The 22398-nt window shown below is 42.9% G+C and overlaps 2 protein-coding genes across 13 annotated transcripts in view; both read right to left on the reverse strand.

Annotated features, from left to right (window-relative positions):
* Positions 1-522: 522 nt before the first annotated feature.
* On the reverse strand, positions 523-2156 carry LOC108038728 (antigen 5 like allergen Cul n 1). Its single transcript, XM_044461111.1, has 2 exons — positions 2013-2156; positions 523-1229 (listed from the first exon to the last, which is right to left on the reverse strand). The coding sequence occupies exons 1-2, from the start codon at positions 2127-2129 to the stop codon at positions 573-575; spliced, it is 774 nt and encodes a 257-aa protein (XP_044317046.1). The 5' UTR covers positions 2130-2156; the 3' UTR covers positions 523-572.
* A 1360-nt stretch (positions 2157-3516) lies between these two features.
* Positions 3517-22398, reverse strand: part of LOC108046448 (Ca(2+)/calmodulin-responsive adenylate cyclase) — a 43251-nt gene continuing 24369 nt past the window's right edge. For 2 of the 12 annotated variants that reach the window (XM_044461418.1, XM_017126117.2), the window contains exons 3-19: positions 21097-21382; positions 19715-20449; positions 18939-19066; positions 18165-18468; positions 17237-17515; positions 16862-16867; positions 15600-15824; positions 13821-14294; positions 13025-13164; positions 12836-12946; positions 12515-12755; positions 11373-11739; positions 10885-11059; positions 9731-10826; positions 7623-8770; positions 6240-6964; positions 3517-6178 (exon numbers count right to left, since the gene is read on the reverse strand). In XM_044461418.1, coding sequence (XP_044317353.1) covers positions 5724-6178; positions 6240-6964; positions 7623-8770; positions 9731-10826; positions 10885-11059; positions 11373-11739; positions 12515-12755; positions 12836-12946; positions 13025-13164; positions 13821-14294; positions 15600-15824; positions 16862-16867; positions 17237-17515; positions 18165-18468; positions 18939-19066; positions 19715-20449; positions 21097-21297 — 6810 coding nt within the window. In that variant the 5' untranslated portion in view covers positions 21298-21382 and the 3' untranslated portion in view covers positions 3517-5723. Of the gene's footprint in view, positions 6179-6239; positions 6965-7622; positions 8771-9730; positions 10827-10884; positions 11060-11372; positions 11740-12514; positions 12756-12835; positions 12947-13024; positions 13165-13820; positions 14295-15599; positions 15825-16861; positions 16868-17236; positions 17516-18164; positions 18469-18938; positions 19067-19714; positions 20450-21096; positions 21383-22398 lie in introns of those variants that run through there. The other 10 variants (XM_044461421.1, XM_044461419.1, XM_017126121.2 and 7 more) reach the window with 10 other exon arrangements.

Below are 22398 nucleotides of genomic sequence, written 5' to 3' on the forward strand. Positions count from 1 at the left end.
AAGCACCAAAAACAAATATTATGAGAAATATTACAAGTAGGTTGTCGTTTTTATTTTGTTAGCTAGTGTATGTGGTTCTGGTAGCACTTTCATTAACTGATACATTTAGGTACAGTAATCCTTGGCTTAAATGTTAAAATTTATAAAAATCATTAGGCAAGGACCATCTCATCCAATTCCCAATTCTAGCAATGATACTAGAGAACTCAATATTTTAAGGAATTTTCCTAATGAAACTCTTTTGCCAAAAGAATTCAAAATAAAGCAAAGCTCGCTAATTCTGAATAGACAGTCCTTTTCAAAGTGGGTCTATAAACAATATGGTATTTTGCTTAAATAATTAATATCAAAAATCATCTGTGTAAAAATGGTTAATATCAGGGAACGAAACATGAACCTAAAATAGCCGCAAAAGCAATTGAAATATACCATTTGGTTACTTTCTGGATAATCGTTTCCACTCCCCAATAATATTTATATATATATTCTTGATCCAACCACAGAGATGATAGAGCCGAGTAATTTGTTGGTAAAATAAAATTAACCGATTAACGCTTCTGTTTATTATTGGTTTAGTAGGAAAGATTGTTGACGTCGTAGACCTCTTTGGCGCTGCAGAGGTACTTGTAGCTGGGATTGGTGCCCGTGGTGCACTTGCTGGCCGCCGCCTTGGGGCACGAGCTGTACATCTTGATGCCCAGGACGTTGGTGGCCGCGTAGTTGCAGGCCAGGAGGAAGGCCTTGTAGGATTTGCCGGGCACGGAGTAGGTGGCCGCGGCACAGCCCACATCCGTATTGCGATCGGCCACCAGCACGGTGAAGTGGCCAATGGCCGGGCCCTGGTAGTTCGAGGGATAAGCGTCGATGTAGCTCTGCTTGGTGTAGACCGCCTCGCCGTACCACATATCGACGCCCCACTGCACATAGTGGGTCACGTTCAGTGGATCGTAGTAGCTCATCCAGGCCAGATTCTGGCCGGACCAGTCGAAGGCGTCCGTGTTGTGGCATCCGTCGTGCTTCATTGCACAGCTCCTCACGTTCAAACCGGCCAGGTAGGCCAGCTCGTCGTTCCACTTGATGGTGGCCATGCGGCAGGCGGCACTCAGATTGGCATTCAGTCCTCCGGCGATGATGTTGCGGTACTCGTTCGTCCTGTCCACCAGGGCCTGCTTCTGCCCGCTGGTCAGGCTCAACAGGCTAGCATCGCTGGGGCAAGTCGAGGCCCAGGCCTGCAGAAAAGTATACATAATATATAATTACATATTTATCTATTTTATTATTGGTTATTGTTATGGGTTATTATTAAAAAGTTAACTTCGTAAACTTAGGAATTTATCATTGCAATGTTAATTTTTCGTGAGATTTGGGTAAGCTTAGGAACTTATCATTGCACTGTTCATTTTCATAAGATTTAGGTATTTTTCACAATTTTCTATATCATTTTGATTTTCAAGTGGGCAAGATAAATATTTATTGCTTCAAAAAAGAACTACATTTAGGCGTTGAACTTTCAAATGTTTTTTCTATGTTTAATAAGGTATAATTTGTTTTATCGTTTTGAAGAAGTCTTGACAACTCGAGTTTATTTCTTACACAGATTTGGAAATTCGACTGTAGTTTTACTTTTAACGTAAAAAAACATATTTATAAAATAATAGTTTAGATACAACTATTCATTGAATCTGATTCAATTATGTTCATATTTAAGAGAAACATATCTGTTGGCATCTAAAGAGAATTATTTAATAATAACAAAAGCCACATTTGTAAATCAAATACAATATTCTTTGAAAATAATATTAAGAATATGGAACATAGAAAAAATAAGGATTATTTAGTATAATTTTAGTAATAGATTATTCATTATATAATATATAAATTTATTTTTTTTTATAAATATCATTTTTTCTTCAAATTTGTTTAGTTTTCGAAATTTCTTAGCCCAGATAAAAAAAGGAAAGTGGAAGGGACTTCGAAAGCATAATTTATATAAAGGCAACAGGATAGCTCACCCCATAATTGTCGCATCCCAGGTTCTTGGTGCCGCCGCAGCTCTTTTTGCAGTAGTCCGTGGCGGAGGCGATGCCAAGTGCCACGGAAAGGCAGACGATGATCACGGTGTTGCGCATTTCTATTCCAAGATCTGATTGCTGGCCTTTTCCGACGGGCTTCGTGCTTTTATGGCTGCTGAGTAGCTTTTTATCAACATTTGATTAAATATTTACCGCCATAGTGTCTCATTTGTCCCAGCCGAGTCTGCCGCCCCCTTTGTGTGGGGTGCTCAAATATGTAACGGGTGGTTCCACTCCACCCCACTCCCCCCAAAAAGACGTCATTCGATCAGCATGATAAACAACCGTGTCTGCGGGAACCACCTGATATTTCTCCACTGATTGTTTTCGAAAGTGACAAGATTTTGTGGGAAATATTAATGAGTAACGCAAATAAAATCAGAAAAAAACAAAAACCAGACGTTCTTTTGTTTAATCTATTATTTACAGCAGAACACAACACCCTCAAAAAAAATGGCATTCATTATGGAAAAACCCCATGATTAAATGGTTGTCAACAAACTAACAAAAAAGTTTTGAATTCATTCTTAGGATGTTTAAACAACTATTTAGAAAATCTACTGTCGATGTGTCAAACCTAAAATTAAAAAATGTTAGCATACTTTTTCCAGTCTTACAAAAATGCCTTAAATGATTTTTGACCAAACAAAATGAAACTTTAAGACATATATACTATAAGTAATTCTAACCATCTCTAAACAAACATAGTCAAAGGCCTCGTAGCTATCACTATGCCTTTTATGTTAGCTTTAGTTTTATAAACTATTCTATCTTTTATAATAAATAAATAAAATAAATAAGAGTCCCAATGAGTTCGTTTTGTTTCCTAAGATCAAAGTTGTTGATGCCAGAAGAGGTTTGTTAATGCATTGAAAATATGTGTTTAGGTCGTAATGGGGTAACGAATGAACAAAGTGCTTTGAAAATTGGCCCAAACTAATGCAAATAAAGAATATTTTGAAAATGAATGAAACAGTTTTCAACCACCAATGTTCGTTGTTCCTTAGCTAGGACAGAAATATGAATAGCATCCCTCATAAGTACACATTGCAACAAATAGAAAGTCTGGCACGTGTCGTCATGACCCTCCTCCACCAGTCAAATGTTAGCCCAACTGCGGAGCAAAATGCAAAACAGACAAAAGCCAACAGATCAAGTGCAAAACCAACTAGCCAAGACTGGGAGTGTGGCGCACATATTTGCCCAGCTGCTACGAGCACCCTTAAATTGCAAAATAAAAGGCTTTGATTGTTGCCAGGGAAATGTTGCAAAAAACTATATTAATAATAATATTTATAAACGATACGCATCTGCATTTTTATTTAATTTTTATTCGCACAAAAAACCCAAAGGTTGTCGTTATTATGTATAACAAGAGAGAAGAAAGAAGGTTTCCCTTACCAACGAAATAAAAGCCATACACATGTTTATATTTTTGTATATATATTTTTTTCTGACATATTTGATATGCTGACATTTTATGTATTTCTAGTAGGGTTTTGTTCTTATGCAAACAGGCCTGTTCCACTTTCCATATCCGGAACAATCTTACAGATGAAAATTTCTCTAACTGTTCCAATTTTTAGTTTTAATAGACATTTTTCCAAATTTCTTTCCGCATTTCAATGCTTACAAATTTAAATCAAAACAGAAAAATAGAATTTTCCAGAAAATTTGATAAGAACTTTAATTTTAAAATGATATTTTGGATAAAATAATAATAATAATCAGTTCTAAACTTAAGAATTTTAGGGGGATTTAAGTGAAAAATGAAGTAACTTTTTTAAGATTTATTTTATGCTAGTTAATCATAAAGGGACAAACTTAAAGGAAAGTTCGATCAAGTCTTCTATTAAGTTGCTGAATTCGGAACAGTCCTGATCATGCAATGTTGCCAACATGATAATTGCATTTTAAAATTCAAAATGAGTCGACAATTGGCCATCAAAATTTGTATGTCTGTTTATAGGGCCTTACCCACCATTATTTTGTGTAGATATAGACAGATGTCTGTCATTGCATATAATATTTAATTCTTTACCATTTACTTTCTTTTAGTACAGAAAAATAAATATACTTGCACACCGTTCTCTAGTTCGAACTTCCTGTCTGCCTCTGTGTACAATCATATGAATGTGTGTATATAGATATTCCAGCTTGTTCTCAATTTCATTTATATGTACATATATATTTGATGTATAGATCTGCGCTATTTGTGTTTATATTTGCATAAGAAGTTTATCTGTGGGCTGTTTGCAGTTCTTGCAGTAGCTGTGGTAGTTGCTTTTATCGTTTATCTTGTTGCCTTCGTGTAGTTTAATTAATAATATTTGGCGCTACTAAGGCGACTTTATAAAGTTCACACACAAAATATGGATTTGTTTGTTTACATTTTCTTATTTATCATTTGCACAGATGTAAGAGATTTTGTTTCAGTTTTTTGCTTGGTGTTGTTTGGTTTTGGTTTCGGTTATTGGGGTCGGGTCAACAATATCAAGAATATTTTGTCTCTGCATCTTAAGTTCCTAGTAATTGTAAATTATATTCATATACTTTCTTCTATCATTTCGAATATCCTATGTACAGATCTTACAGACGAATGCACTGAATATAGCATAGCAAATGAAATTTGACAATTGTGCAGCAGCCAACAGAGTGGAGTCCACTTTAAGTGACTCCTTCTAGCACTCTGGAACTTAAACTAAAAATTCGCAACATCATATTTGGAATACAAAAGCTAAGTATAAGCCAGTTTGCGGTTGAGCCCAAGAGTAGGCAACATAAAAAGTCAAAGACGCTTGGCGCGGAGGTCGAAACAAATAAAAAAAACGAAAGGAGGAGTTACGTATCTTTCACGTGGGACTTTAATATGATTATCCGAATTGCGTAGTCTCAATCGATGAGATTTTTCGGTTTAAATTTCACTTCCAAATTCGAATTCATGGTGGCGCAGTCTATGGGCAATTTATAGCCTTACAATAATATCGGAAAAATATTTATAACATTTTGTTTTATTTACATCTTGTCATGCATTGGTTGTGGCTTCGTATGAATGGCCAAATTGTTGCTTATTCGATTATTAAAATGATACATATACACATATATATTAGTACATTAATAACATATGGGACTGGACGGGGAACGCCTAACTGCCATTCCCCGCCCTAAGTAAGTCCTTAGGAGGACTAAGCGCACTAAATGATGAATTCATGGATTAGCATTGGGTATCTCAAGTTGCGGCTAAATATCAAGATTAATTTCGATTTTTTTCACGCGGTATAGTAACTGGAACGCTTAACTGGGCCAATTGGCGACGAGTAACCAATGACTACGTGTTTTCTTTCAATACATATAGATTTTCTTGCATATACTATATACTATACACTATATAGGTATATATGAGTTAATATCTACTGGGCATGATCTAGCCACAGTAAAGTTAAACGGGCTTACATCTAGGGGTGCCATAGAGCAGCATTAAGTGCCTCTGCTTCTTCACATACATAAATATATATTTATCTGTCACCTATTCTAGATTTAGTTTACTTTAGTTTAGGTTGGTTTATTGTAAATTATTAGACACCATTTGCATATAGCAATAACAACGTTTGAGTGTTTAACGCTCCCTGCTCCTTCACCAACTTTCAATCTTTACTCTCTCAGCTCCTCTGCTGACTGAACCTGAACCGGTGTCAAATGCGATTGGGCCTGTATTTGCAATTGAGACTGCTGATGCTGCTGCTGTTGCTGCTGGTGTTGCTGCTGTTGCTGGTGCTGCTGTTGCTGTTGTTGCTGCTGTTGCTGCTGATGCTGTGCCGGTGAGGAAGGCTGTCCAAATTTGCTGGAGATCTTGTGCGAGGCATTGACAATGGCCAGCTCGTGCTTGGAGTCCAGGTCGCAGTCGTAGAGGCCGCTCAGCGAGTCCAGGCTGAGCAGGCGGGAGCTGGCCCGGCTGGACACCGAGGTGTCGTCCACATCCGGCGCGTTATACAGCGAGTTAACGTCCGAGAGGGCGCCCTCGGCATCGGTGAGACCGGCTTCGTTCAGCAGCGAGATGTTCTCCAGACCGGGCTCATCCGTGATGTATCCCGTGGACTCGGCTCCACCTAACGTGATACCAAAACATTAGTAATTTTGTAGAAGAATGGCTAAAGGCTTTGTTCTCACCTGTGGCTTCCTCACGGCAATCGTCGTCCGACCACTCCGACTGGCTCTCCAAAGGATTGGAGTCCATGGACTGGTGGTTGAGATGGGCCGCCCCGTACTTTAGCTCGTCGTTTATCACATTGGCCTCCAAGCCGCGCATGCTGCCATTCGTCAGCGGCGCCGCCTCCCTGTGTCCTCCGTTTCGGTGGTTCTCCTCCTCCTCATCCTCGTCCTCGTCGTCGTCGTCGTCCTCCTTTTCCCCCTCCGCATCGGCTGCAGCCTCCGCCCGTTTGTGGTTGAGATCCGGCTTCTGTAGGCGCTTCTGCCGCACATCGCGACCCACTTCATCATCCTCAAACTCCTCGTCGGCCAGGTTGTCCTCGGTGTCGTCACGCTCCTCCTGCTCCTGCACATGGTTGTAGCGCTGCTGTTGCTGCTGTCTCTGTTGGTGCTGGTGGTGATGGTGGTGGTGGTGATGGTGGTAGCGCTGGTGGCGCTGCTGCGACTGCGTCTGCACCGCTCCATCCAGTCCGTCCAGGCTCTCGTGGCTGTACTGCAGCTCCTTGGAGCGCGGTCGCTGGCGATGCGTCCTCTGCTGCTGCTGCTGCTGCGTCTGGGGATGCTGCACGTGGTGCACATGGCTGCCGTTCAGCTCCTTCGCTGTGTGCATCTCCAGCATGGCCAGCACTCGCAGCTGATTGCGGTTCTCGTGCAGGATCTCGCAGGATTCCGTGTCCGAGGTTTGCCTGCAATAGTCACATTCGCTCCATTGGTTAAGGTTGTTGTATTTAATTACAGGGAACTACAACTAAGAGTATTTTAGGGCCACCCACCCACACACCGGTTATGAAAGCGGCGAACCTACCACCATATGACATGGAATGGAAGCTGTCTGTCGTCATGGTCAGTGATGGGAAAGATACCATAGCTAGTTGGGTGTTACAATTTGCCAACGTTTCTTCAAAGAATATATTCAATTTGCAAACGACAACAGCTAAAAACTTGTTATTGGTGCAAAGGTATTTAATATGCCATCTAAAAACAATAAAGTTTATATATTTATTTAATCTTCATTACCTTTGATAATGCTCGGACATTAGTTAAGTTAGAATAAACTACAAAATGTACAGAAGAAAACCTTAAGAAATTGTGAAGAAGAAAATGACTGGTAGATATTCCATTGTCAAGGAACTCGACTGGCATTCGTATTTCCCTTGTTAAAATCAACTTTAATAATTTAAAAAAAGATATCTAAGGGTATACTTCATTCTTTGATCATCCATTATCCAAAGATCATGATTTTTCGTAGACAATTTTTAATCGTCCTTAAATTCTTTTGGCTATTTATTTATTGCCTTCCACCTACCAGGATACTTTTCCCATCACTGATCATGGTCTACTCACATTTGGCTTGACTCCGAGGGATTCTTGTTGCGCGTTATCTCCTTGATGGCTTCCAAGCCCACCGGGTGCTTGGCAATCATGAAGCTGTTGCTGCCCGGCAACTTGCCGCCGGCCAGGAGCTCGTGATCCACATGTTGCTGCTGCTCCGCCTTGTGGTGGCTGCTGTTGTTGTTGCCACTGTTCGAATTGCTGCCGCTGCCGCCGCTGAGATTGCCATTGCTGCTGCCGCTGCCGTTGCCCGCCGCCGATCCTGATCCCGACCCGGATCCCGATCCGGATCCCGCAGCGCCATGTCCGTTGGCGGAGCTCAGCTTGCCGTTGCTGAGGGAGTAGCTCATCTCCCGGCTGCCATTGCTGGCCGTGTGATCCGTGGTGGAGATGGCCGTCGCCGTTGCCGTCGCCGTCGTGGTCGCCAGGCAACGGGCTCGCGAGGATTCGTTGAGCAGGCGCTGCAGCTCCCGCTCGAAGGGCGACTTGGTGGCTATGGCCACGCCCGTTCCGGCGGCCGCCTTCTGATAGTCGAAGCTGTTGCAGCTGTCGCCCTTGTGCTGCGTGTTGCTGGTCGTGTTGCTGGTGGTGTGCTGGCCCTGGCTCTCGGTGGTGGAGCTCAGCTCAAAGTCGTGGGTGAGCTGGGCCATGTCGACCACCGGCGAGGTGGGGTCCACCTGGATGTCGCAGGGATAGAGCCACTGCAGCGGATTGACCAGGCCGCCGGCGGGCAAATGGTAGCCATTCCGGTGCAGGTGGCCGCCGTTGAGGATGCGCGGCGAGTCCTCGTCGCCTTCGCCCTCGCCCTCGGTGGTCTTCGAGTAGCTCTCGTCCGAGCTGCTCATCGAGGGCGAGTGCGGGCGCGAGCTGAGGTCGTCCGTCGAGGACATGTCCCGGCTCTCCTCCAGCTCGGCCGGCAGCTTCGGCAGCGGCTTCATGTACGTCCTCAGCGCCGGCTTCGGCGGCAGCTGCGGCTGCTGCGAATACATGGCGTACTGCCGCTGTGGATGCGCCTGTTGCTCCTGGGCGGGATGTGGCTGCTGATCCTGGGCGGGATGTGGTTGCTGCTGATGCTGCTGATGATGCTGCTGCGACAACACGGTGTGGGGAGAAGTGTAACGTGGTGGCTCGTACTTTGGCGCATGCTGCATGGGCATGATCTGGGGGCGTGGTTAGTCGGAGATGAGCAAGCGAGAGAAAGATAGATGTGCGGGCATGCAAAGAGTGGACACAGAGAGTTAGACACACGGTAAACACAGATATAGATATAAGGAGTGGATATTCGGGGCAAGTTGGTTGGTTGGCAAGCATCAAGAACAGACTGGCATGTACAATTTTACTTATTTTCATTTCATACCTTTATCTAAAAAACTACATTATCTAACTCTTTAAGCAGAATTATAAGCTTGAGGTTAATAAAACGGTTTCTTTGACCTTTCAATTAAAATGAGTATCCCTTCAAGCTTTAGAAATTGTATTATGTCTTAATATCTTAGTATAAATCTTCCCAATAGTTCGATTATAATATTTTTTGTTATTCATTTTTCACTCAACTAATTCACCTTATGAATAAACTGGTTTTCCGAGAAAACATATTAAACGTATTAATAAATATCGTTAACGTAAAAAACATTACTTAAACTAAAACCATAAAATTATAGGGCTCAGCCTAACTTAACTTGTATTAAGGAAAATAAAATTGTACTCTGTTTTTTCAGATTAAATAGCCTCAAAATATTTGTATCCTTGGGTCATATAATTCCTATTAAGTTGAATTGAACCGACTTTAAAACAAAAATTTGCAGACAGAAACTATTGTTAGAAATTTCTAGAGAGTTTTTTTTTTCTGAAAAAGTTAACAGCCTACTTTCAAATCGATAGTTTTTTAAATGTAGGTATCTCATCCCAAAAAGCATTTTTGTTTTACATACATACAAGTCTATTCTGGTTCTTGTGTGTTATTTACGAATGGGATGGATATGGGTCTTGGTTTGGGTCTGGTTACTGGTTCTGGTTACTGGGCGCTTTTTAAGAGGCACTTGGAGGCGGGACAAGGCGGTGCTGGCTGTTCAGAGGAGGATCTCCTTGCTCCAGAGCAGGTGGTCAGCGTCTTCACTCACCTTGGCTACCGGCGCGACGCTGCTGGCATGCAATAGCGGCTCGCTCTCCCGGCAGTGGCCATAGCCCAGGCTGGTGAACGATGGCGGGTGCTGGTTCTGGCTCTGGCTCTGGTTCATACTCAGATTCAGATTCGAATGGAGGTGATGCGGTGGATAATGGCCATGCTGGTTTAGGGGCGGCGCATAGGTGCGATCGCGATCGCGATCTCTATCTCGCCGAGGCATCATGAAGCAGTCGCCGCCGAGCACGCCAGCCCCCACACCTACACCCACACCCATTCCCATGCCCATACCCATTCCCAACCCGCCGCCCATGGCGGATAGGTCGAGGCTGCCGTGGTGCGGCGGCAGCTGCTCCATCTGCGGATGCCGGCCACCGGAGGTCGGGTTCTCAATGATATTAAACTCGCGCAACATTACCGAAGGAACGGGCTGATGCTGATGCTGGAGCTGGAGCTGGTGGTGGAGTAGGATCTGGTGCTGCACTGGAACCCCCGCTGCTGACGGGAGTGGATGCGAGTGCGGGTGCTGGTGCTGGAGCTGGTGCTGGTGCTGGCTCTGGAACTGGAGTTGGTGGTGCTGGGGCTGGAGGGGAACCGCCACTGCAGCCGTCGGTGTCGTCGTGGCCACCATGAAGCCACTGTGCTGCTGCTGTTGCTGCTGCTGCTCGCCATTGTGACCGTTGCCGTTCTCCCGGATATTGGGCAGTCCGCCGTTGGCCATGAAGATCGGCTGCTTCTGCAGCTTGCTGTTCAAGCGTTGTTGTTGCTGCTGGTGCAGGTGGTGGTGCACCGGAGGCGGTGGCGCCGGAAGCGGCAGTGGGTCGAGCTGCTTGTGCTGGTGCTGCAGCAGTAGCTGCTGCTCCTCGCCACCGGTGCCGGCGTACAGGTGTCCGTTCTCCTTCTTGCTGTAGGTGTCGGTGTTGACGCGGTTCTCCGGAAACTGCGATACCTTCATGTAGTAGTCCGGTGCGTGGAGACTCTGGGGAAGGGACATGGCGTTACGCACCTCGCCGTTCAGCGATTTGTTGCCACTGTCGCACAGAAAGTAGGTGACCATGTCACCTTTGCCCTTCACCTTAATGGTGCCGCGACATCTGCAATGGAATTTAATGGTTTAGAAACTTAAATAATAAAGACATCGAGCACACTCACCGGAACTCAAAGTGCGAGCCCACCAGACTGTCCACCACCTCCTGAGTGACTTGCGAGTAGCCAGGAACTCCGGTGGAGTCCATGCGACTGGCCACGTTCACCGTGTTGCCCCAGATGTCGTACTGCGGCTTCCGGGCTCCGATTACGCCCGCCACTACGGGTCCAATGTTGATACCTATAAGATACAGGAAAATGAAGGCAGGATAAGTAATGTTAATAGGTCATGGGTGCAGTGCCCTCAATTTCGGATTTTAAAGCTTATAAAGAGGGACCCCATTTACACAAAAAATAATACATTTTAGAAAAGCTTACGGGGACTTCAAATATTATTTTAGTTATAAAACAAAAAAAAAGTAAAATGTATATAATTTGGCAACTTTTTGTTCTTTATACTTAAAGAATGGAACGAGTTTGGACAACATTTTAGCTTCTTACATTTACTTGTCGTAACTGAAATACGAAATAGGAATAAAGACTTGGGTACTTACCCACGCGCAGCATAAAATTGTTGTACGAGTGACTGTTGATCTCCTGCAGCGAGTGCCGCATGGCCTTGACATATTCGATGAGCGCAGTCATGTGGCGACGTACTGAGTTGGGATCATTGGGCTGGATCTTGTACTCGGGAATGAGACCCACGACGGCCATATAGGTGCTGCCCACGGTCTTGATCTTGTCGATGCCCCGGAAGCGGTCCTCCTTGAGCAGCTCGTCAAAGTCCGCGATGATCTCGTTCAGCAGTCGGAGACATTCGAGGCCCTGATCGGAGCCGTCCATCTCCGTGTAGAACTCGTTGAAGTTGGGCACGCTGGCAAAGATGACCCCCACCTTGGCGTAGCTCTGGTGGTAGAGCTCCTGTACAGAGAAAAGCAAAATCGAATGTAAGTTCACCATATCCCGTCAGTTTTCTTAAATTTTTTACAATTAAGACAAATGAAACTAATTTTAGACAAATTGGCCACGCCATTGTCAATAAATGAATTACTAAATAATCTTGATTTTAAGTCTTTGTCAAAAAAGTGACCTAAAACCTGCCCTTCTAAGCTAATAACTTTGTTTACAGACATTGGATTTAATTGTGGTTTAATTCTCTGTGTTTTTACTTTAAAATTTTTTTTGCGTCGATGCGCCCTTTCCAAATTTTTATAAAATGGGTGTGCAGAAAAGTGCCAAAATACTGTACTTCATAACTTTTCTTATAGACATCCGATTTCAAAGTGGCGTACCACAAAATGATTGTGGTTTAATTCTCCAAAATTCTTTGTTTTTACTTTAGCTTTTATTTTTGGGTAGATTTTTCGTCGTTTTCAATGAGGTAACCCCTTTCCAAATTTGCAAAAAAGGGTTTGCAGAAAAGTGTCAAAAAACTGCACTTCCACGCTCATAACTTGCCCTACACACTTCCGATTACAAAGTGGCGCACTTCAATATGATCGTGGTTTAATTCTCTAAAAATCTGTGTTTTTATTTTTGTGTCGATTTTTCGTCATTTTTATACCCTAGCAGAGGGTATTATAATTTATATACGTTTGGTCCCTAGTCTCTCTTTCAAGCTTTTGATTATATCTCAATGGTCACATCAATTTTTCTAATTTTGTCAGTGGGTCAATGGGCCAATGAAGGTTCTCACCATATTGTTGCGGAATTGTGCATCGAGGAAATGTGCAGCCACATGAGCGGGCAGCAAATTGTGCAGAATGCGCTTGTTGGACTCCTGCAGCACGTCCATCTCCTTCTTCTCCTGCGAGGCCTGCAGCTGCCAGAGGAAGTCCAGCCGGGCGGTGCCCTCCACCAGGCGGCCGTGCACCAGAATGGCAATCATGAAGATGGCGATGCGGGCCAGCGAGATCAAGTGGAGTGGAATCGAGGCGCTGCGGAGGGAGTAGGGGGAGGAACGTTCGATAAGGGGATTAGTGGATTAGTGGGACGACCAAAATTAGCGTTGACCTACTTGACCCGGTTGTCGTAGCACTCGAAGATGTTCTGGTGAGACAGCTCGATGAACAGGCCGTAGATGGTTCCCATGCCGAGCACCAGCAGCGATTTGAATATAATGGGCAGCCTGTGGACGTGGCAATCAAGGTTCCGCATTAGCAATGTAAGTTCGTTCTCACCCCCCTCCCTCCTGGGATGCACTTACCTGAGGAACACGGACACAGATAGGAAGGCAAAGGCGGCCGATAGGGACACGTACTGGGGCAGCGAGCACTTGCGATGAGAGTCGTTCTGGTAGGAGGCCGTCGCATTGCCCGAGCAGGGATGGTCCGAGACACACGTGAACTGGGTGAAAGCGGGGAGAAAGCGGTTCGTTAGTATTTATTCACACTGCATTTTTCGGCTGTCCAATTTGTAAACCTCTGCAGAGGTTAGTATAAATTGTTGGTCGGAAGTTTGCAACAGGGAACGAGACATATTCGACCCTAAAAAGCTTATGTACACAAGTGAATACTACATTTGCTCGAGTCCATGTAAGAATATAAAGTATTTAAGCAACACAGTATGTCAGTTTAAAGTTATATGCATAAAGTTTATAGAATACTCTAACTTCTTTACATTTAAGTCACATTGGATAGCTTAAAACAAGTTGTTATTTTTAAAAAAGTATTGAAAGGCAGACCAAAAAAATTACTAATAAGTGACTAATAAGTTGTGATTCTAACTAAAAGGTCATATTAACTTAAGCTTTCCGAAGCTAGATTCCGTATTTTGGTTGTTTCTATAATCGATACACCATCATATAGATTCCACGCTATCCATTGTTTTATTAAATTCGGACGACTGTATTTTACAGCTCCCATAACAGATACTTATCATTAATTTTGTTTTATATTTAATTTTTTTATTTTTTATAATAATTTCCATTACAATTTTGTGTTATTTTTGTTAAATTGTTCTTTTTATTTTAACTGTTTCACTTATTTTTTGTATTTACTTACCACATTCACTTGTCCCACGGAGTAAATGAGAATGACCGTGAAGATCGTGATGGCCATGCGCAGCGAGAAGCTCTCCGAGATGTCCCAGATGATCCACTTGAGGCGCACGGCGAGCAGGAGCATCAGGATGGCGCTCACCCAGATGAAGGCGGTGAGGAAGAGCAGCAGCAGGATGAGGGTGCGCGGCAGGGCGGTCACCTGGAGCGCCGCCCCCAGGATTAGCAGCAGCAGGGAGCAGCCCATCGCCGTGGTGAAGCCCAGGTCGAAGTCCTTGTGGTACTCCCGCTCCATGTCGCTCTGCCGGAAGCGCAGGGTCAGCCGGTCGACGTGCTCCGACTTGTCACAGTCCACCGACCGGGCATTGATCGCCTGGGAGAGGAATCGGTTCACCCGGTTGGTGGGCTGATGGTGGGCGGCCACCGAGTGCCGCTTCCGGAATGGCCTCTTGAACTTGTCCGCCACCTTCGACTGCGACTGCGGATGCGGAGGCGGACGCAGATGCGGATGCGAATGCGGGATGGAAAGCCATGCAAGAGGGAGCAAGAAGTAGAAAGACATTCGTTAGTTGTGGTTGTGCTTCCCGGACGCTTTCATCTTGCTGGATGGCTGAACTTGGCACTTGAACTGGCTGGTTGAGTTGAAGATTCAAGAAATAAGATTAAAGATATAAAGCTCTACGTATGTGCTTTGGGTATGTGGCCACGACTCACTACATGCTGTCAACTGAGAATTCAGAATTGAGAATTGTGAATTGAGAACTGAAAGGCAGCGAGCAGAGCTGGGACATTGCACCACCATGCATGCTGGGCAAGATTTGGAGGATGTGCCCGGAACATGCACTCCGGATGTCGAATGGTAAATGAAAATGTGCAGCTGCAGCTGGCATTTTTCAAGCGCGATGATGACACTGAACCAAAGAGACAACTTGGCCTAAGACCGGAAATGAACTCAGCTATTGATGTTCATCATGGTATACAGAGCCACCTTCATTTATCCTAAAAGCCCCTCTATGGCTATTTTTTTTCCAACTTAAAGGACTAAAATTAAACATAAAGAAAAAATCATCATGCTTTTTCAAAATGTAGTGGTAAATAATAGTAATAAATTGAATTTAATTCTACTGATATATATTAATAATATTTTTTAAGGTTCATTTTATATTCCTTTATTTTTCTTTCATTTGCCAGGAACTTCGTAATATATTAATTAACTTTCTAGTTCTACTTTTTAGATATCATTTTACTCTACGCCTTTGAAAACAACAACTGATATTAAATTATTTAAAACATAAAGAAAGGGGAAAACCTCTGCAACTCCCTCATATACACACTAAAACACATACAGGATTCTCTACTATTATCTTACATGTATCTAACATTATTTTGTATTTATTAAATATGTCTAGGCACGTTTTGGTCCAGTGTCTTTCAGCTGTAACAAAGCGAAAAGGAACATAACTAGAACATGACGAATTCTGGCCTGGAAGCCCTCCCAGAAACCAAATTCGACAAAGGACAATGGAACGAAATAACGAATGAACAAAGCACACTTATGAAGTAGTTACACTTAACACAGTTATTGAACGAATGTGAATGAACGAAACACAAATTGAAGGCCTCTTTAAGAGATTTAAGTTTTCATCGGGATGGCAAAAATATCAAAGACTCAGATGATCACTCAGTTCTGATAAAGAGACCTCGAACGAACGAACGAACGAACGATAGAACGCAGGTTGAACGAAAGTTTATAGAATGTTTTGTTGGCTGCTGCTCTGCTCACTTTATTGTTCTTGTGATTGTGCCTATGAATGCGACTAATCGTACTCGCTGTTGAGTTGGGATTTGTGCCTACGGTCACTTGAACACTGCCCCCACCGGCAGCGGCAATACCGGAAATACCGCCACCGCCATTACCGTCACCACCGCCGCCGCTGCCGACGACGCTGCCATAGCCCATGCCGTGCGGTGGCGGTGTTGCATGCAAGATCTTTTGCAGACGTATCACCTGGATCGGAGAAGTATACACAGTTGTCAAGTAAGTACTTATATTTACATTTCGAAAATAAAGAGAGAGTGTTTCTTAAGCTAGTGGTAAATTAAACAGTAGCAGATAGATAGAACGGTGAGTATAGTTAGGCTAAGAAATAATGGGAACGATGGAAAGAGGAGAAGAGGCGCATCAAGTGAAAACAAAAACCAACATAATCTTAACCAAAATCAAAGGTCGCTAGCAGCGGTTCAATAGCGCGGATACATAATGGGTGAGCATAATAGCATTTTAATATAAATTGTTTAGAAGTCCTGCGCAATCTACAGCAGCACCTAGTTTTGAGCTGTTATTTTGATTTTAAAAACCGATTGCTTCACTCAACCGAAACAATAATGAAATGCAGAAGAAATTTAAACATATTTAATAAATGTGACTATGAAAAAATATATTCTAAAGTTCCTGATAATAATCACAGACATTCGATATAAATTTATGGAATACATTTCCACTGACATCTCACAGAAATGAGTATCGTAAAGTATGCTATAAAATGTGTGTGTGTGTCCTTTTGAAGTGTTTTCGATGACTGAAATTGTAAAGAATTCGCAAGTCCGTCGTGTAAATACCACTGCTTTACACTTAGTTCAACACTACTGGCGACTCTAATACACAATTGATGAATATATTTACATATATATTTATATTTAATGACACCAAGTAGTTCTACATTCAAACTACACACAACATTCGCAATATGCGTTACACTACAATTGTTAGTAGATACAGCAGTACGAATAACAATACCGAATTTTTCTATGCTAAGTATACAATCTTATACGAGTATATATATAGGATATAGATACATGTGTATGATGCGACTACGAAACAAAAGAGCCCATAATATTTGGAAACGAAAAACGAGAACCGATCAAAAACTTAAGAGGAGCGAGGAAAAGCGCAACTGAATAAAATGGTTACGGTTATGTTATCGGTAACGAAATCGGGGTTCGATTGGTGGTATAAATACTTAGACATAGGCGAGGCAAACTTACCGCATCCTGAAAGAAAACGAAAGGAAACAAATCAAAGCAAGAAATGAAAAGGAGTCTCGCCGTCATCAAGCTACCCGCGACTATCTATCGGATCTGTGTATCCCTGGGCTACGGATACAGTACGGAAAATGAAAAGCACACCAAGCCAGAAGTCAAAACCACCTTCACCTCCATTTCCATTACCCATTATCCGACCCAAAACCCGCAATACACCCGGACATGCACTGAACTGGAGCTACGACATAAGAACAGAACAGAACAGAACCGAGCTACAGGAACACGCAACTTCCAACTTCCAACTTGCAACTCCCACCTTAAAACTCCCGCATCGTCTTTGATTGAGTGACTCTGATCTCCAGACCAAACACCACTTACCTTGCGCGATCCCTTCTCGGACACCTGAACGCTGCCGGCGTTCGCCTCGCAGGTGCTTCCCCGTGCCACGCCCCCGCCGAGGCCCACTCCAGCGCCGACGCCTCCGAGGGCGCTGGCCGCCGAGGGGAAGGATCCGGTGGCTATGTTGGAGAACGGCACGGGCTCAGAGAACTTGATCGTGTGCAGCAGCTGCATGACCACATTGGACACATTCCGGAACGAGAGCTTCCGACGACTGCCTATCGCCGAGCGCACGCCCAGCGTGTTGAGCATCAGCGGCTATAAAAGAGACGAATAGGTAAAATCAATCCAAGTTTAGTACTTAATATATGGCATTTATATATTGAAATATTATTCAAACGCTTAAAATCAAAATAATATCAAAACACTTTATCTTTTAATTCGAAACTGTGTATAAAATTTACTTTGACTTGATGAAACATGGTAATATATAACTAAAATATAAATTAAAACCGGGAATTCTTTTCCCGCCCTTTTGCTTAGTCTATCTTCAAATTTAACAAATATGTTATATTTTGAACTGATCGTTCTTAGGAAGGTATTGATCATTTTTGATTTGTTTTTAACTTTTAGAAGAGGCATCCGGATTCATGTTTTCGAAATTATTTGGTTTTCGAAACCGTTTTTCCAAATAATTTGAAGGAAATAGACTTTTTTATAACAAAATTCTATATTCGAAAAATGTCAAGGCCGAATAGTTGCACTTGACCAGGTTGCTAAAGGATTTTAAAAACAAGAATCCGGGCACATGTTATTCATGTTCAAAAATGATCAAAATCGCTTTTTTCCCAATACTATGGTAAATTGGAAAATTAATGTGGATATGTGAATATAATTTCATTAATGTACAAAAATTAAGCTCAAATTTCGTAGTCCATGTGAGGTGATCGCCACTGAATCTACTCACCTTGCGGCGATGTGGCGGGGGCACGATGAAGAATGTGTCCACGCCGTGGTCGCGTAGATACGAGGACCGCTCGTCCCCGTGGCCGGCCTCCACCTCGTACTCGCCGGACAGGGAGTCCAAGGTGGCGCGGGTCACGTGCACCCGACCGGGCTCCCCGCCCGACTCCATGTGGTTGGCCAGGGTGACGTCGTTCGACCACACGTCGAACTGCCACTTGCGGAGGCCCAAAACACCGCACAACACCCGACCGGTGTGGATGCCCACGCGCATGTTCAGGATGACGTCGGTGGCCTCCACCACGGTGCTGGGAACGAGGAAGAAGCGCTAATTAGATTTCAATTACAGTCAATGCAACAGCGAGATGTTGAAATGTGAAAATTAATTAATTAATTAGATAGAGTGGACTAACAGCGGTTACAAAATAATCGAATGAACAATTAAGCTTAGAGAGAGATACGAAACGGCAAGCTTTCAATAGTTTCCATTATATTATTACATGCTGCTTATTTTCACAAATTAAAAACACATTTAAGTAAAATTTATTACCCGCAATCAAACCTAATTGATTACTTTTTGTTTGCCATCAATTAATATGTGATAATTATATCAAATAAGTTTCGAGTTATTTTTCAAGTGTTTTCTTATCAGAAACGGAAGACAGACAATGGAATTATTTTACTAATTTATCAAAGAAGTTAAGACAAGACTCAAGTAGGTTGTTGAAAAGTTCGAAACCTTTGTCGATCATTGTATAGCGCATTCACAGATACTCACGCAATGGCATCGATCATATCGAGTCCCATTTCCACAGCGCATTTGGCGTGATCCTTCCGCGGTTCTGGCAAACCGGAGACACAATAATAACAGTCGCCCAGGATCTTAATCCGCAAACAGTGGTTGTCCTGGGGAAAGAGGTGCAGAACAAATATACAGATGTGTAAAGTAGTTGGACGATTGCCACAAATATTGTAATAGTAAAGCTTACAAAACGATGCTATACTTATGTTCATAAATGCATAAATGTTTTATCATCGGTCAAATTTAATTAAAATCTGATGACTATATCGAAAAGCTTTTACAGTGTATTTGGACCAACTTGACTTGCGAATACCAAAGACACTATTGTTTTAAAGTGTAACTGCAATTTTGACTTAAGAATCTAAAAGTATTAATCGAAACTAGTTAAAAACCAGCTTCGCTTTATGTCTGTCTTTTGGACATAAGAAAATCCCATATAAAACTAACGAACTTTCCAGTGCGTTAAAGTACACACAATGTTAGGAAATTACCATATGGTATTTAAAGTAAGTATGTATACAAATGCATTTTTATATTCACTGTTCAAATTTGATTGTAAATGTATTTTTTGTTTACCAATCCTACATCAACGTACAAGATAGGTACGTAAAATTGCAATTTGCTTAAGATTTATAGCTTTTATAAATCGGTTTTTATCTTTAAGTTCCTTTTATAAAAAAAATTGGTTATAATTAGTTTCATTAAAAATAGTTAAATTATACCGTATTATGAGCCCGGATTAGCCAACTTACATGGGCCAGCTGATCAAAGCGGCCAAAGAGCTCGTTGAGCAGACGGACCAGCTCCTGGGCGCTGCACTGCGAGGAGAGCACCGTGAAGCCGACGATGTCCGCGAACAGGATGCTGACGTTCTCGTGCTTCTGGATGTAGATGCGGTGGAACTGGCCGGCCACCGGCGACAGGATGTCGTTCTTCATCTGCATGGCCACGTGTTGCGGCAGCACCGACAGCAGAAGACGCTCCAGTTTCTCGTTCTCATCCTGGATCTCCAGCCGCGAGGCGATGCAGTTGCGCGTGTCGAGGAAGGTGCGCCGCTGGGCCCGCTCCATCATGATGTTCACCACCAGACCGGCCACATTCACGCCGATGAAAATGACAATGTTGGCGATCAGCTGGTTGTACTCCAAGTAGCGCAGGGCATCCGTGAATATCTTGTAGACGGTCAGGCTGATGTGCACCGAGGGCAGGGCGATGCCAAAGGCCACCGCCTCCCAGATCTGCAGCGGCATCATGGCGTAGGCGAGGAAGACCACGAACACGATCTGCCAGACGCCCTCGGCCATCACCTCCTTGGTGTCCACCGGGAACACGCTGCCCAGCGTCGGCATCGACACCACGCAGATGCTGGCCGTGAAGAGCAGGATCCCGTAGCACAGCGTGGGCAGGTGGTGGTCCTTTATCACGGAGCACTGCAGCAGCACCAGCACCACCGCGAACAGCCCGCACACGATCGCATTGAAGATGTTCTGGGGGTGTTTAGAGGGGATAAATAAAAGATATTATACCAATTGAAAATTATGAGTAAAACTAGGTCATCTATACTTAATACATAACCTCACTTTAGTTAAAACTTTTCTTATAGTCCAAATCCCTGACTATGGAATGCTACTCACTCCCTGACCTTAAACCACCCATATAAAAATGGTAAGATTCGCAGTGGTTTTTGGATACCTGTGTAGATATTTTTGGTGCTAAATTCTGAACTTCGTTTTCAAGTGTCCCGAATAGTTTTGAAAAAAACCTTAACTGTTAATCCAATCCGATTGATCTTCGTAGCTACACTATTTTTCAAAAGTATATAAACTTTTGTTACACCAAAGTACCTTATTAACTTTTTGCCAAACTAATATCACTTCAAATAGCCCTGAATCAACCATATAGCTTTAAAACTGAGCTACACTATTTTTCAAAACGGTCTGAAATGGACTTTTGACTAAAATTATGATACCCTCTGGAAAGGTATAAAAATATATTATAATTTGGGAAAAACCGTAATCTATTGTTTTGTTCCACATAACATAATTTCTAAGCTATATAATGAATTCCTCTTTCGAAGTCAGTAGACACTTTTGATACACCAAAGTAAGTTCCAATTACGAGCTGCACTACTTACGTGAAAGGTGGCCGCATTATTGAAGGCCAGCGACAGGGCCGCCATCACGCCGCAGAGGACGAAGACCAGGGCCACCACGCCCAGCACCGAGAAGCGCTGCAGCTTGAGCGTGTACCGCTGGTAGAGGCATTCCAGCTCGTCGTTCTCGAAGCGCAGCGTGTTGAGCGGGCGGCCGCGCGTCGCCTTCACGGCATGGTCCATGTGGTGGCGCCGCCGCAGCAGCCGCTGCCGAGCGGCTCCGCCTTCCGACGCCTGCCAAAGGGATTGGGGCCGCCAAGTTCAGGGGCTGCAATAAAAGAGGGGAGGTTGTATTAAATAAATTATATTTTTGCCTATAGATTTAAAATGAGCATTGCCTAAGACCTAGAAGGATAATACATACATGATTTCTTGTATTATATAGGGGGCACACTATAACAAGATTGCCTAAACTTAGTGTATGTAAAGTGTTGTACATGTTGAAGAAAAAAAAAAATAATAATTTATTTTTTATTTTTTATATCAAGCAAAACTATATATAAATTAGACAAAAATATAATGTTATACCGAAATGGTTATTCTTTGAAATAATTTTGAGACGCGTATAAAAATGTTGTAACAACTTGATAAAAATAAGAGATGAATTTGAGACCTTGAAGGAAAATGTTTCAAGAAAGATATGGCCTTGACTCATTTTTTCCTTAAACAAATGGGCTTTTCTTTGAGGTCATTGCTCCCAAATTTTAGGTAGTTTTAGTTATTTTTGATTGTTGAGTTCTTTTGTTTTGACAACATGAACCTCTTTCTGTTATCAACTTAATTGTTTATCAATGGAGAACCAACATTTGTGGTCTTTTTTAGTCTCGAATATATACTTTTTTAAGTATTGTTATAAGATAGTTTTCTTAATTCTATAAATACACATATTATTGTGAATTAAAACAGAATTTCAAAAGAACAAATATAAATGTAGTAATTTGCGTTTGAAACTTTCGAAACTATTTTCAAAGTGACGAAAACTATTGATTTGGCTGACTGACTCAATATTAAATTGTGTGAACTATTTAACGTGATTTTAGAAGGCATTTCCTCCCCGCAGTGTAAACGGGATTAGGTCACCTTGAAATCGCGCTGACGCTGCAGCATGTCAGTGGGGCGGCTTTGGAAATTGGAAAATTGGAAAATGGGAAATAGGAAATGGGTGTTTGTGCATGGCACGCAACCAATGGAGGGGAAAATGTCCACCGTCGAACAGCATCAGCATCAGCATCGACCGTCGAGCGAAGACCCACGCTACGGCGGAATCGTTTAAAATAACATTTC

Source organism: Drosophila rhopaloa, unplaced genomic scaffold (assembly GCF_018152115.1).
Source record: "Drosophila rhopaloa isolate 14029-0021.01 unplaced genomic scaffold, ASM1815211v1 contig_3, whole genome shotgun sequence".
In the NCBI taxonomy this organism is placed as follows: domain Eukaryota; kingdom Metazoa; phylum Arthropoda; class Insecta; order Diptera; family Drosophilidae; genus Drosophila; species Drosophila rhopaloa.